Here is a 16596-nt window from a genome sequence, read left to right on the forward strand (position 1 = left end):
TTCAGCATACATTAACTGATCTTGATGAAACTTCAGCAGTGTGTTCACTGTAAGAGGCTGATTACATGGATGTGACTATTGTGAGTCAAAGTTATAGCGCCACCAACTGGCAGCAGGAAGTGTGTCACTTTCAAAATGCTTTGATATCACCCTCTTATTTTTAACCGATTTGCTTCAAACTTCATCTGTATAATGTAAAAATACAGCAGATGTAGACCTGTGAATGGATTCTTGATATCTTTGATACTGTTGCTGTGGCAACAAATCAAACTTTAACATTCTTTTTTGATACTTTTGGGACTCTTAGCATGCTTGAAATTGCTTGAAACAGATAGATACAGATAGCTCGACAGATACATCACATTTATTAGCCAGTAGGCATGTGCAACTTTGGCAAAAGATTAAAGTAATGTCAAAAAAGTAAACAGTAAACACTAAAAGCCTCATATCTTCTAAAAATGTAATTATACATCATTTGTTTCTAAATTAAATTATACAAATATTATAATTAAACCAGTTTTTCCCTTTTTTCATTTAAGAATTATGTTTACGTTCAAAAACAGCCAGAATGGTTTTAAAATTCAGAAGAAGAAAAAATAATCTGAGTCATACGTAGTGCTATACTGCCCTCTTGTGTTCAATATCAGGTAGGCCTATTGTGTATATTTCCACCGGTTAATCAACGTGTGACTCCGCTGGGACTCGGGAACTTTTAAATCGCTTACTTAAAACCGAAAGTCAAAATACAGATATCCGCACAAGACATTAATGTTGTGGAGTAGAGCAAGCATTTTAAATAAATTCCTATTAAGTAACTAAACAGAATGAACGTTCACTCTGTTCTGCTGGTTCCTCGCTGTTGGCGCGCACAGTTATGAATGCTTGTGCAGCCATGAGTTTTAGTTTAATTTTAAAATTAGCGCAATTTCGGGATTTGTATTATTTGAATTTATTTTTAAAAAACACAATGTTGAGTTTTATTGTAACACTGTTTAATCGCGCCCACGGTTATATTTTGTATATTATATATAATTATAATGTATTTCTGTATAAAATAATACTACAATAAAAAACACATTTGTGACCGACCTGATCCAGCAAAATTAGTCACAGTGACCCAAATTTAAAAATTGAGATTTTGATATTAATGGAAAGAGGACACTGTAAGCTTTCAAATGATACCTTGGTCATACCTTGAATGGTTGTAACGATATACAGATTTGAATTCTGGTCGTCTGCCCTTTTTTTTCCAATTGAAAACCTAAGAAAATCGCTTTTAAAGTTTTTTTGCCCGTTTTTTTTTTTTTTTTTTTTTTGATATCTTTCAAAATCCATAGCATTTTAAGGGATAAACTATTTATTTTATATAGCTTAATTTGACCAAATAGATTAACATATATAAATGCAATTTAACGAGGCTGAAACTCAACTTATTTTTTATTTTTTTGAAATAAATAATTAAAAAGTCACTTTTACAAAAATGTTCTAAAATCAGAAAGATTAAAGAGGAGTCAGAGAGAAATTCAGTTTTCATACGGATTAGCCCACATAAGCAGAGAGCAGTCTGTTTTCTTTCATTTTGAATGGTTGTGTTTAAAAGTAGACATTTCAATATATATATGTCTGTGAGGATACCTTATACGCTGACTTTCGGTTCATGAGACAAGCTTCAGTTCACGTGCCGTGCGTCTCCGCGTCGTGATTAGGCCTAGCCTATTGTCTGCAATTTATTTCTTATTATTAAATCCTAGTAATTGGTTGATGAAACATTGATTTAAATTAAGATAATTATTTTAAAACGAAATTTACTTTAAAGAAAGGCTTTGTGCTTGCATGTTTAAGCTATGTGAAAGTTTTAGTGCTGCTTCCAGAGAACGGTCACGTTCGGATTGTTTTTCCTCATAAATGCGAACACGGAAAATAAAATAAAGATTTTATGTTCTGGAGAGAGTCAACCCTTCTTCATCGGGTGAGTATTACTTTTGGTTTGTGCAGTGTGGTTCACATAGGCCAATTTATTAAAATATTTAATTATCTGGGAATTGGATCTCCTCCATAATGCTGAAATTGCCCAATTTAAAAAAAAAAATAGTAATAATTTAAGTTTTGTGGTGTAAGTCTACGTATTTTATAATGTTAACTTCGAATAATACTAATAGTAATTTAAAGATGTTGTAGCTAGCATTGGGTCTGGACGTGAAGGATAACTTCGGGAGTTGAAGGGACGTGTCGGTGTCGTGATTCTGTCTTCTCACACCGCGACACAGGTTCGTGGATCTGAGTGTCGCGATCGTTACAGCCTTACATAGGCTATATTCTTCTTGCAGATAAATATACTCACGCAGTTTAGGTTAGAAGCCTCCAGTGAGTTCAACGTTTCAGGGGATACCCGGGAAATGCTCAGAGGTGACGAGGGGAGTTGAGAAGAGCAATGTTTATTTCAGCGAATTTAAAGCTATGACAACTTTAATCGTTATTTAAATACCTTTACTCAATTATCTCGACTACGAAACCCTGTGAGATTATTTTTGAATGTCTGTTCTTTGAAATTTTGAAATTTTTTTTTTTTTTTTTTTGTTATTTCATGGTTTTTCCACATAATCGGCCCATATCTTAAAATGGAAGGTTGAAACTTCCGACTCATTTCGCCAGAGCGGGTCACATTTGATTTTTATTTTTTAAACAATGTAATGTGTAACCTAAAAATAAACAGATTATTTGATAAATGGTATATTTAAATCTGCATATTGTAGCCTAATATCTGCAGGGCAGCCTAGTCTTAATAAATGTATGCTTCATTTTTCATTAGTAAATTTGATCAATAAATTCAATAATTTAGAATAATAAGACACTATAGGGCTGTTACCCTAGGTAAGGCTGATCAAATTAAATCGGTTACACAATAATGTTACGAGATTGGTTTAACAGGAGTCAATTAAAAATCGCTGTAAAGAACGATACTTTTAAACATAACCCTAAATCACCATAAGGTGTCGCCAGATGACCGTCTTAATGAACGAGTCATGGATTCAAAATGCTGAATCATTCAGTAATGAGAAAACACATTGCTTTGAGATGCGCGATGGGTCGCTGTGATCTTTGTTTAACTATTTTCTCTGCTGAAACAGAAAAAAGTCAATATTGCATCTAAAAAGTCAATATTGCATATAAAATGTAAGTGACTTGACTTGTGTGTGTGACTATGTTTGTTGTAGTGATAAGAGTTGCACCCTTGTTAAAGTTTAAGGCCTTGTGTTTTTGGATATATATCTTTCTTTCTTTTTTTTTTTCTTTTTTTACAAAATATGCATATAACCCATATATTTTAGATTTATTATTTGCTTTAAATTAAATTAAGATTGTATTTTTGGTAATTGAACCTGAATGAATTTAAAAATGAATGTGCTATATTTCAGATCATATATTTGTTTTTCTTAAAATTTGAACTAACTTTATTCTCAGCTGAATTATAAATATTTTATTTCTGTATGAATTAAAAACACATTTGATTTTTCTTTTTTAATCAATGTAGAATGTGTAACTGAAATATAAACAGATTAGGGCTCTGTTCGAGGACAAGTAACTAAAACCAATGCGACATGATGAATGTTTGTTTCCCAAACCATCTCAGAGTAACAGCTTACTTTTCTTTCTTACTATATTCTTTCTTACTATAAACTGTGCTGTAGAGCTTGCATCAGTCAAAGCAGGGTTACATTTTGCATGTCGTGCACAATAAACCTAAAGGCACCAGGGTGGCGGTGCCACCGGCTTCATATGTATATATACAGTATATATATATATATATATATATATATATATATATATATATATATATAGCTGTGATCCGCGATAGCTGTGGATCTTTGAAACTGTTGCCGTGGCGACGCATCAAACTTTACCCTTCTTTTAGGATGCTTTTAGGATGCTTTTGAGACCCTTAGCATGCTTCAAATTGTATGAAACTCGACAGACACAACACATTTATTAGCCAGTAGACATGTGCAAAGTTTCAGAAACGGGCGTGGTGAGGGCTCAGTAGCGCCACCTTTTGACAAAAGTGGGGTTGTTAGTTTTAACTAGAGTTACAAAAATTGGTATGTATATTGTACTCCTCGAGCCGGACAACTTTCTAATTGACACTCATTAGCTAGGACCCACAGAAAGTCAGATATGTTTGTTTGAATGTAGAGAAAATCTCAGAATTTTGCCAGTCTCTCAGTGTCCCTCTGTGTGAGTGAGAGGAGGGGCGCCTGTCAGGTTAATTTTAACCCTTTATTTGCTGTGTGCGACTTCTCTGGCATTTTCGGGGGCCTTAACATCCTCGAAAACTCTTGAAACTTTGCACACGGGTCAGAACCCATGGCCATCAGGGCCGGGCTAAAGCTGGTAACCGGGCGTGGCAGGGCGGCTCGACAGCGCCCCCTGGACTGGGATTCGAACATTTGTCCATAAATCAAACACACTTGCATGAATTAATATGAAACTCGGTACAATTATAGATCACATCAGGCCAAACAACTTTCGTGCTCTAAGTTTTATGACAGTTCAAATGGAAGTTATTTATGAATTATGAATTATGGGTTGTTTGAATAATTGTCCTAGGAGAAATACATCAAATTACAACGCATGTGTTTACCAATCACAACCAAACTCGGTGTGCATGAAGTCAAGACATTGAGGATGCTCAATTCCGGACGGATTTTTGTTATCTCGAACGGTCTGGCCGTAGCGAGGAAATGAATTTTATGACTAAAAAAGGACACATAAAGTGTGTTATAACTTTGCTCAATTTACCTACAGTTACAAAACTTACCACGTATATTGTTCTCGTCAAGCCGATCAACTTTCCAATTTAAAGTAATTCGCTCCGAGCAACAGAAAGTCAGATATTGTAGTTTGAATGGATTTATTTCCCCTGCGATTCTCTCTCTCTCTCTCTCTCTCTCTCTCTCTCTGTGTGTCTGTGTGTGTGTGTGTGTGTGTGTGTGTGTGTGGGTGGGTGGGTGTGTGTGTGTGTCTGTGTGGGGAGGGGAGGGCTGTTGTCTGTGTTTATGTGTGTGTGTGTGGCTGGCTGCGATTTTTCCTACAAGTCCTTGTCTCTAAGTCCTTGTCTTTTTGCATAACAATTTTGCATAACAATATTTTTAAATGACAAAATAGGCATATAACCCCCATCTTTTAAATGTATAGTTTTCTTTAAATAAAAGTAAGATTGTATTTGTAATTGAAGTTGAATGAATTTAAAATTCATGTGCTATATTTCAATATATTTGTTTTCCTTAAGATTTTAAAACACTAACTTCATTCTTATCTGAATTACAAATATTTGTTTCTGTATAAAATAATACTCTGACTAAAAACACATTTGATGTTTTTTTTTGTATTTTTATTTACATGTATTTGTGTGTGTGTGTGTGTGTGTGTGTGTGTGTGTGTGTGTGTGTGTGTGTGTATAAAGTGCAGGGTTTTATTTAGATAAAGTAGAATTTCTATAACTATGTGTTGAACTAATAAATCACTCTTGTGTGTGTTAAACACAATCTACTTAATACAGACAACTTCATTATAAAGATAAATAACAAATCCAAAAAATATATGATTATAATCTATGACAAAAAAAGCCATTACAAACTATATTAGTGGAAAATACACATTGCTCTTTGTATTGTTGTAAAATATTCATGAAAAACAAGATAACAAAAATCAAAAAGATAAATTATTTTAGATATAGACATGTTTTAAATGTATAGCAGAGATGTTAATTGAGGCAGCAACATACAAACTTTCTAGAACAACATGGACCTAAATAGCTGGTTTTTATGGAGGACAGTGAAGAGGAAGAGGGTGCAAATCAAACAGCTCACTCTCAGACTACACAGCAAACAGCTTAAGTTTTTAGTGCTTTGTTTGAGGTTTTTAGTGCTCTGTCCTATCTATTATCAACATATAATAGATGGAACAGAACAAGAAAGGCAATTAATAATCTGTCATTGCGTCACTGCATTATGATATGAAAGGCTCAGTACAGTGTGGCACAAAACGCTTATGCGCATCCCGAGTGGAGAATGATGCGCTTAAAGCCACATAGAGTTACAGCGCACAGCGCATCGAGTCTGCATTGATGCAAGCTCTACAATACACTTCTTTTTGATAGTCAAAGCGGGGGTTACGTTTTTACACGTCGTACAGAATAACCCTAAAGGCACCAAGGTGGCGGTGCCATAGGCTTTACATTAAATATAAATATAGCTGTGAGCAGCAATAAAGGGCCAAAGCCGGCGGTACCACCATCCCGGTGCCTTTGGGTAACTAAAGGCATCGGGGTTGCGGTGCCACCGGCTTGGGCCCGCAATCGCTGCTCGCAGCTATATTTATTATTTTGTAACCTTTTGGGCATTTTTGGGGCCCTTAACGTGCTCGAAAACTCTTGAAACTTTGCACATGGGTCAGAACCCGCGGACATCAGAGCCGGGCTGAAGCTGGTACCCGGGCGTGGCAGGGCGGCTCGTCAGCGCCCCCTGGAACGGGGTCCGAACACTTGGTCCATAACTCAAACACGTTTGTATGTAATAATATGAAACTCTGTGCACATGTTGATCTCATAGTTTCATCTATACCTCGCGCTTTTACTTTTTACCCCAGCCCAACAGGAAGTCGGCTATTGAGGTTTGTTTGTAAAACGCTCGCAATGGAATGTTAAATACTCCTCCTAGAGCTTTGATCCAAATTCGACAAAAGTCGGTCAGCATGAAGTCAAGACATTGAGGATGAAAGTTTGCGAGGGGATTTTTGATATCTCGAACGGTTTGTCCGTGGCGAGGAAACGAAATCATGGCGAGAAACGTGAACCAGGAAGTGTGTTATAACTTCAGCATACATTAACTGATCTTGATGAAACTTCAGCAGTGTGTTCGCTCTAAGAGGACGATCACATGGATGTGACTATTGTGAGTCAAAGTTATAGCGCCACCAACTGGCAGCAGGAAGTGTGTCACTTTCAAAATGCTTTGATATCACCCTTTTATTTTTACCCGATTTGCTTCAAACGTCATCTGTATAATGTAAACATACGGCAGATGTAGACCTGTGAATGGATTCTTGATATCTTTGAAACTGTTGCCGTGGCGACGCATCAAACGTTACCATTCTTTTAGGATGCTTTTGAGACCCTTAGCATGCTTGAAATTGCATGAAACTCGACAGACACATCACATTTATTAGCCAGTAGACACGTGCAAAGTTTCAGAAACGGGCGTGGTGAGGGCTCAGTAGCGCCACCTTTTGACAAAAGTGGGGTTGTTAGTTTTATCTACAGTTACAAAAATCGGTATGTATATTGTACTCCTCGAGCCGGACAACTTTCTAATTGACACTCATTAGCTAGGACCCACAGAAAGTCAGATATGTTTGTTTGAATGTGGTCTTGCTCAATCTGAGCCTGCTGTCTTTGCCTGTCTGTGTATGTGTGTGTGTTTGTAGGGGGAGGGGTCTTAACCATTTCACTCCTGTGTGTATGGCCTGCATAAAAAATAAATGCCTTAAGCCTGGTATTTTTTTAAATAATTTTTTTTATTTTTTATAAGTAAAGGCATATAACCAGTTTAATTGTAGTGCATTAATAGTTTTATATAATTAGTTTATTAATTAAATTAACTTGGTCCATAAACTTGATCTGAAAATTTGGTCCATAAATCAAACACACTTGCATGTAATAATTTGACTTGAGTGTTAATCACATCATGTTTTCAGTTTGAATATAAAATATATAAATTATGTAAAAAAAAATAAAGTTGATCCAGCTGGAGCGCAGGCTGAGAATAGCGCTGTCATGACTGGATCACGAGATCATCAGTCATGCCCTCTCATACCTTACGCGCACACCACGCCCACTTACATCAGATCACATCAACATGTCAGCCGGAGGGATACCGAGGGTCGCTTTCGGATTTAAGAATTTCTTACAACAAGATGGCAAAAGAACAGCGCTTTGCAAGACATGCAACGTTAAGATCGCGGACAGTCAGATGACAACCTCCAATTTCGTCCGTCATTTGAAGAGCCATTCTGCCCGTGCTTGTCAATTTGTTAATGTTATCTGGTTAGCTCGTTCGTAGTTAGCTAGCTAATGTAAGTTAAAGGAGAACTCCGGCGCAAAATTACACATTGTTACCTAGTCAACCGTTATCTGAGATTTGTTTTCATGACTGCCGAATGTAAATAGTTTTATCTATAAAAACAGTTTAGCCTATAAGTGACGTCCGACATTCTGCATATTGTGTTATTTTGTTAAGCCCCACTAAAGGCATAAAAAACTGTAAAGCACAATCAAGTTTTCACACTCCAAGACTTCTAAAGTCATTCAATAGCTTAATGTGTGGTAAAATTAATATTTTAGTCTCTAAGTTAAAGTTAACGGAAAGTCATCTCGCCTCAGTCATTCGAATGCATCAGCATTAGCGCGTCGCGTTCGGTTGCGACAGTAACACGACGACACTCTCTTCAAGATCAATGTTCCCAATATTATACTTTATTTGTAGATAAGGCATAAAGGTCTATGATTTGCATAAAATGACTATCTTGCTGGAGTGGAGTTTATTGCCCTTTAGAATACACTAAGCATTAGTGCTGCACGATTAATTATATCGCAGTCATAATAGCGATCTCAAACCTATGCAATTATATAACGCAAAATGCCGCGATTTTATATGAAATAAACAAAGTAGGGCTATTAGCGCAGCATCTCTTCTTTTTTGTCATCCTTTGACTAGTGTTACAAGATCCCCCTCTTATTGGTTCAAATGCCTTTTCGCATTTTGCACGACAAGAAGTGAAAAGCTGCCTGTGAGTGCCCTAGATTAGAATAGATGAGACTCGCATAATGCGCATGCACTGACCGTGTGCCAGCCCAGAATAAACAGTTCTCTTTCGAGCTTGAACGAACAATAGCACACACAATTATGCCAAAATGTGAGAGTTGTGAGTTGTGCTATGAGGCGCGTGTGAGATCCGCGTCTCGGCAACGGGTGCTCTTAAAGGGCCAGCAGCGAATAAAGCGTTCTTTCAGTAAAGTTAAAAGAACAAAGGGAAATTAGAAAATTACTCACTGATCTTGAGTAAAGAACTTTTGTAGCTTTAATAAGGATTATTATATATATAATTTATGATTCAGGCAGCGCAGACTGTTTGATAACTTTATTCAATTTCTGTACCTGTTAAGACAGGAAGGGCACAGGTAAATATGTTTTTTATTATGGGTTTATGTGGGGATTGTTTGAAGTTCACTTAATTTAAAAGCTGTTATATATTTTTAAGCCTAATAATTTTTTAAAAAGTTCATGGCTTTCAATTGATGGAATCACTGTAATGTTGGTTTGGTTGATGGTTTATTGATCATTATAGGTGTTATCAATCATTTATTGTTGTTGTTGTTGTTTTTAGTTTGAGTTGAGAAATAAACATTAATCTGTGTGTGCATTTTACTTTAGAACCAAGCAAGTTGGACTCATGAAACCATTTTATTATATCGGAGTCGCAAATCGCAATTGCAATATTGGCTCAATAATGGCAATATGACATTTTCCCAAATCGTGCAGCCCTACTAAGCATAGATTAAAGATACCATCCCTTCGCTATGTTCTTTTCAATGTGAAGCGTTGCGTGCTGTGACTTGGTGTTGCTTCAAGTGCATCATTCTGCACACGGGATGCGCATGATTGCTTATAATACTTTGGGGAGACAAGGGGGCGTGGCCTAAGGGAATATCACTCGTGATGTTAAGTGATGTTACCCCGCCATCGCTGATACAACCTTTAGCAGTCATGTTTTTGCTTCTTGAGAGAGAGAGAAAGTGTGTGTGTGTGTGTGTGTGTGTGTGAGCAGTGGCGGTTCTAGGCGGGGGCCTGGGGGGGCCAGTGCCCCTGCGACAACAAGCTTGGACCCCCTTGTGGCCCCCCTAAATGTGGAGTCAGTGTGAAATATTTTTTTTATAGTGTGTCACGCATTGAGCATGACAGTCACTCGTTTCAGTGTTTTGTCTCACACTCCCGTCACACATTGTATTTCTCATGCGGAAAAACTATTAATAATATATTTAATATACGCAATTTCTCTGGCCGCGCCGCTCTCACGTGAGAATCAAGCGCGTCTCGCCTGGAGTTCAGCAGTCGACCCTGCTACGCATCAGCCAATCAAAAAAAGAGAAGTGCTACTTAATAGCCAATCAGAAAAGGGCACTATTGTATCTGGGTAAAATTTAACGCAACAACCAATGAAAAAAAGCATATCCTGGAATTGTTCATATGATTCTGTTACAACATCTTCCGAAAGTTTCTTCACCCGTCCCACAGATGAAACTAATCACTGGAGCTCCGAACATCACTTGGAGCACGGAGTAAGTCATGATCTCCTGTTTTAATGTTACAACAAATTCACAACTTGTTTGACAAAAACTATGACAACTTGACTGATGTAAGATGAATCTTTCCCGTTGCGTAAGCTAGCTTACGCAATGCTCGTTCCCTCATCTAGAGAGAACCGAGGTTACGTTAGGTAATCGATTCGTTTCCCATTTAATTAGTATCAGTCTGTAACTTAGACAACAGTTTTACAGCCTGTTCACTGACAACACCTGCTCAGAACAAGTAGTCTAGGCCTAGTCATCTTATTACACGAATCACGATGACTGACATATTGTCACATTATAAACATCTCTCTCTCCAAATAGGCTTAATAATTTTATTAGCACTAGATAAATTAAAGTGTAATGCATAGTCGATTTTAAAACATCTCTCTCTCCAAATAGGCTTAATAATTTTATTAGCACTAGATAAATTAAAGTGTATTGCATAGTCGATATTATAGGTCACTTTTAAAATCATGTCATATTTTATAATTATATCCTGGCCAAGGATGCATTAATTATTGCTTCTGTCTTTCAAAGATGTCAGGAAAAAAACAATTATAAAAAAGCTCATTCACCCTGAGGGGAAAGCCCCCTAAAAAGGCCAGTTTAGAGGATAATTTGCTGATCTTTTTGCAAAAAAAAAAAAAAAAAAAACCCCACAAAAATCGTAGATTCATTTGTAAAAATTATATATATATATATATACATACTGTATATTCAATGTAAAAAAAATAAAATGGAAATTCAAATACAGACTGATATATGTAATGCAAATGTAAAAATATAATGCAAATGCAAATTGTTGGATAATTATAAACATGGTATTTTGCTTATTTATGCATTCAGTGCAGTGCAGAAAATGATAAGGTCTAAATGTAACTGGCCCCTCTAACAGTACAACTGGCCCCAGCTTGGCCCCCCCAGTTGAAATGGTCTAGAACCGCCACTGTGTGTGTGTGAGAGAGAGAGAGAGAGAGAGAGAGAGAGAGAGGAGAAATGTAACAAAGTTTAATATTGTTTGTAAACTGTGTTTGAGAGAGAGGAAGGTGTTCAGAGAGTCTGTAGGATGTTAAGCTGTTATTTGTTTTATGGACTCAATGTTGAAAATTTAAAACATTTCAAACACACTGTTGGCAGAAGTGAAAAATAAATAATTTTATGAAGTTACAATTTTGTTTGATTCCATGGTGTATTTTACTGAACATGAGTATTTACAATGCAAATTATTGTAATTTACTGGCAAATACTTATCTTGTCTTTTCATTTTATTAAGATCAGATTCTGCATGTAAAATTAAAATAATAAGGTGACTTGACTTGCACTTGACTTAACCTACTACAAGACTTGACTTGACTTGACATAGCCTGTGACTTGACTTGACTTGCCCCCCCCCAAAAAAAATACTTGGGACTTACTTGAGACTTGACGGTTAAGACTTGAGACTTACTTGAGACTTGCGTGACCTGCGCCCATCTCTGCTCTAAGTTTTAAGACAGTTCAAGTGGAAGTTGGGAATTATGTGTTGTTTGAATAAATCTCCTAGGAGAAATACATCAAATTACAACGCATGTGTTTACCAATCACCACCATACTCGGTGTGCATGAAGTCAAGACATTGAGGATGCTCAATTCCGGACGGATTTTTGATATCTCGAACGGTTTGGCCGTGGCGAGGAAAATAATTTTATGACTATAAAAGGACACATAAAATGTGTTAACTTTGCTCGTTTTACCTACAGTTACAAAACATGCCACGTATATTGTTCTTGTCAAGCCGATCAACTTTCTAATTAACAGTAAGAAGCTCAGACCAAAAGAAAGTCAGATATTGCAGTTTGGATGTGTATCTTGTCTCTATCAGTGTCTGTATGGGGAAGAGGGAGGGGGGGGGGTTGCTGGTGTCTGCGTTTATGTGTGTGTGTGTGTGTGTGGCTGACTGTAGATTTTTTCTGCAAGTCCTTATCTTTTTGCATAACAATTTTGTATTTTTTTAAATGACAAAATATGCATATAACCCTAATCTTTTAAATGTATAGTTTGCTTTAAATTAAAGTAAGATAAATTGGTAAACTACAAATTGGTAATTGAAGCTGAATGAATTTAAAATTAATGTGCTATATTTCAATACATTTGCTTTCCTTAATATTGTAAAACACTAACCTCATTTATATGTGTGTGTGTGTGTGTGTTTGTATGTATATATATTTTGCAAAGCCCTCACTGATGCAAGCTCTTCTGCACACTTCTCTTCGACAGTCAATGCGGAGGTTAAGTTTTTGCACGTCGTGCAGAATAACCCTCTTTATATATATATATATATATATACTTAAAAAAGCGGGGGTTAAGTTTTTGCACGTCGTGCAGAATAACACTAAAGGCACCATATATATATACTTAAAAGTGGGGTTGTTAGTTTTATCTACAGTTACAAAAATCGGTATATACATTGTACTCCTCAAGCCGTACAACTTTCTAATACATAGTCATTAGCTCGGACCAAGAGGAAGTCAGATATTTTGGTCTGAATATGGTGAGCCTCTCTCTGAGCCTACGTCCCTGTATGGCAAGCCCTTTTAACATTTAAAAGCTAAGTTTGCCTGTCCGGAATTAACATTGTAGATATCAACAAAGTCTTTCTGTCTAGTCGTTACACTTTGGATAGTTTGTATTATCATTTAAGATATCTGTAACATAATTGTGACTAGTCGAAATGACAGAGTATGGCAAGCCGTTTTAACATTTAATCATGAAAGGGCCAAAGCCTTCGGCACCGCCACCCGGGTGCCTTTAGGTAACTAAAGGAACCGGGGTTGTGGTGCCTCCGGCTTGGGCCCGCCATCGCTGCTCGCAGCTATATTTATAATTATTCCTATTAATCATTTATCTCATTCTTCTCGAAATTCACTTACACTTACCATTGTTCTGGTTTTGTGCCAACTAAGCAGATAATGTGCTGTCTGGTACAGTAGTGTGGTTACACAGTGCTGTGCCAACAACACAAGGATAGCTATGCTGGGCCAGTATGACAGGGTTGGGGTCCTTTAACACAATCTCTAAAGTCAAGTCAAGTATATTTATACAGCGCTTTTCACAACATAGATTGCATCAAAGCAGCTTCACAGTATCAATCAAAACATAATAACAATGTTCGTTTCTTAGTGGGAAAACATCCACGTGTGTTAGAGCTGATCAATGGTATTACTGATTGGTTAATTAATTTAAATATCCCCAACTCAGCTAGCCAAAGGCAACGGGTGCTAAAGATAATTAAACAATGATAAAATAATAAATGATTGACCCCAAATAAAAAGGATATATGCATAAGCAACAAGACAGGATGACTGTCTTTCCTTTTAAAGTCCTAAACTTTTCTACTGAATAAATTTGTTATAATTATGTCATTTGTGGCATGCTTGTTGGTGCCAGACGGGCTGGTCTGAGTGTTTCAGAAACTGCTTATCTACTGGGATTTTCACACACAACCATTTCAAGGGTTTACAGAGAATTTTCAGAAAAAGCAAAAATATCCAGTGAGCGGCAGTTCTGTAGGTGAAATACCTCGTTGCTGATGCCAGAGGTCAGAAGAGAATAGCCAGACTGATTTGAGCAGATAGAAAGGCAACAGTAATTCAAATAGCCACTCTTTACATCAGAGGTATGCATAAGAGCATCTCTGAATACACAACATATAACTTTGACACAGATGGGCTACAGCAGCAGAAGACACACCAGGTGCCACTCCTGTCAGTAAAGAACAGGAAACTGAAGCTACAATTCACACAAGCTCACCAAAACGTTGTCTGTTCTGATGAGTCTTGATTTTTCGTGCAACAGTCAGATGGTATGGTCAGAATTAGGCATAAACAACATGAAAACATGAACTGCTTGATGCTATCATGTCAAATAAAGACCAAAATATCTGATGAATTTTCACGTTGTTGAAACTATGCCACGAAGAATTAAGACAGTTCTTGCTATTTGCTTAACGCCATTTTGCATGTCATTCTAACAGGAAGCTGTTCTTATAACCACAGGTTAAGAGCTGTAGTTCAACCCATACAACTTGTAATGCTATCTGCGACTATTTGTTGGAACTGTTTTGTATAAACACTGAATTGTTGAACTACTTGCGACCATAGTCAGCCATGTCAGCCAGCAATGCTTGTCGGAAACGTACCCCTAACCAATAAGACACTCAAAATGCAAATGTAGGGCGGTGGAAAGAGAGAAATCTGTATAAAAGAATTCTGAGAAGTCTGAGAAGAACTGTATAAAAGCATATAAAAAGGTTCAATACCGCAACGTTCTACGTTCAAGTGTTAAAAAGTTTACTGCCACTGGATTAATTGTGTGTGTATTATTAACATGATTCATTTTTTAAATATCACAGGCTCGTCAGCTGGTGAAGGATGGCTTCCTGGTGGAGGTGTCTGAGGGGACACGTAAACTCCGTCATGTCTTCCTCTTCACAGACCTTCTACTCTGTGCCAAGATGAAAAAGACAGCAGTTGGGTATGAACATGGACAGTTCAAATTGGTGGAGGATTTACTTTGAATTTTCACTCAAAAATGCTCATAAATTTGACTAGATAATTATAAAGAAATGGCAAGTAGCATATTGAATAAAACAATTTTTGAAGCAGAAATACTGAATTAGTATTTTATTGCAAAATGTACTCCAATAATCTTTGATTTATTTACAACTTTGAAACAGATTTTTTTTTTACAGTTTACACAAACTCTTTTTTCTCTTTCAGTTATGTATTACCACTGCATGCATACATCACACTACAGGTGGTTGTATGTTTGGTGCCTGCAGATTAAGTGTTGATTTACAAAGGTGCAATATAATTTTTCACTCTGTTAATGATAATAATAATAATAATTTTTTTTTTTTATAATACACTTTTCTAAAACCCAAAGCGCTACTGACAATAAAACAAGTAAAATACAGAAGTACAATAATAATACAAAATAACCATTGCAGTAAAATACTAATTGTAACAGTCTATGTAAGCAATTTTAAAAAGATGTGTTTTTAGCAACTTCTTGACACTGGCTAATGTAGGAGCATCTCTAACAGTAAGAGGAAGTGCATTCCATAACCTGGGTGCCGTGACAGAGAAAGCTCTCTCCCCTATCAATTTTAATCTACAGGGAGGCCGCTGAAGAGTAAGAGAATCCGTTGACCGAAGGGAATGAGGTGTTTACAGACTGACTAAGTCACAGATATAAGGAGGAGCTATTTTGTGCATAGCTTTATTATGTTAGTGTGAGAGTTTTAAAAGCAATACGTGACTGGACAGGTAGCCAATGCAAAGTATAAAAGACACCTGTAATGTGCTGACGTGATGAAGTGTGTGTCAGCACGCGTGCTGCTGAATTCTGGATGTACTGCACAGATGACACAGAGATTCCCACATGGAAAAAACCTATATAAACATATATGTTTTAATATAGGTTTTGATATATGTTTTTAATATATGTGACATATATAAAATTGGCCGTTTTCCTATATTATATGTACATATACGCACATATATGTACATATATATATATATACGTGCATATATGTGCACATATATACGCACCTATATAGGTACATGTATGCACACATATATGTACACATATAGGTGCATATATGAACATGTATGCACGCATATATGTACACATATAGGTGCATATATTTGTGCATATATGAACCTATATATGTACATGTATGCATGCATATATGTACACATATAGGTGCATATATACATGCATATATGTACCTATATATGTACATGTATACACACATATATGTGCACATATAGGTGCATATATGCATGCATATATGTACCTATATAAGTACATGTATGCATGTATATATGAACATATATGTTCACCTATACATGCACCAACATGTTTACCTATATTAGAATAATTATTAAAATCCATAGCTACTAGGCAACATAAATAATAGTCCAAAATGTATGCATTTAGATTATTTATTTACTTAAGATCAAATAGTACAAAAACAAAAATAAGACAAAAAAACTGGATAGAAAAAAAATCTTTTTGATCTTCTCAGCTCCATGAGCTTTTAATTGATAGACGTGCCCATATGTGCATAAAGCCAATTCTTGCAATGTTTAATAAATTATGGAATGCAGATTTCGTAATACTCTTTATCTGAGAGTCTAGTGTTAGGT

General features: G+C 36.4%; 1 protein-coding gene across 3 annotated transcripts in view; it reads left to right on the forward strand.

The window, feature by feature from the left end:
* The window catches only part of abr (ABR activator of RhoGEF and GTPase), a 490118-nt gene that overhangs the window by 268467 nt on the left and 205055 nt on the right, over positions 1 to 16596 (forward strand). For all 3 annotated transcript variants that reach the window (XM_039662200.2, XM_039662201.2, XM_039662202.2), the window contains one exon: positions 14796 to 14917. In XM_039662200.2, coding sequence (XP_039518134.2) covers positions 14796 to 14917 — 122 coding nt within the window. The remainder of the gene's footprint in view (positions 1 to 14795; positions 14918 to 16596) is intronic.

The sequence above is a fragment of the Pimephales promelas genome, chromosome 4 (genome assembly GCF_988280905.1).
Source record: "Pimephales promelas chromosome 4, fPimPro1.hap1.1, whole genome shotgun sequence".
In the NCBI taxonomy this organism is placed as follows: Eukaryota; Metazoa; Chordata; class Actinopteri; order Cypriniformes; family Leuciscidae; genus Pimephales; species Pimephales promelas.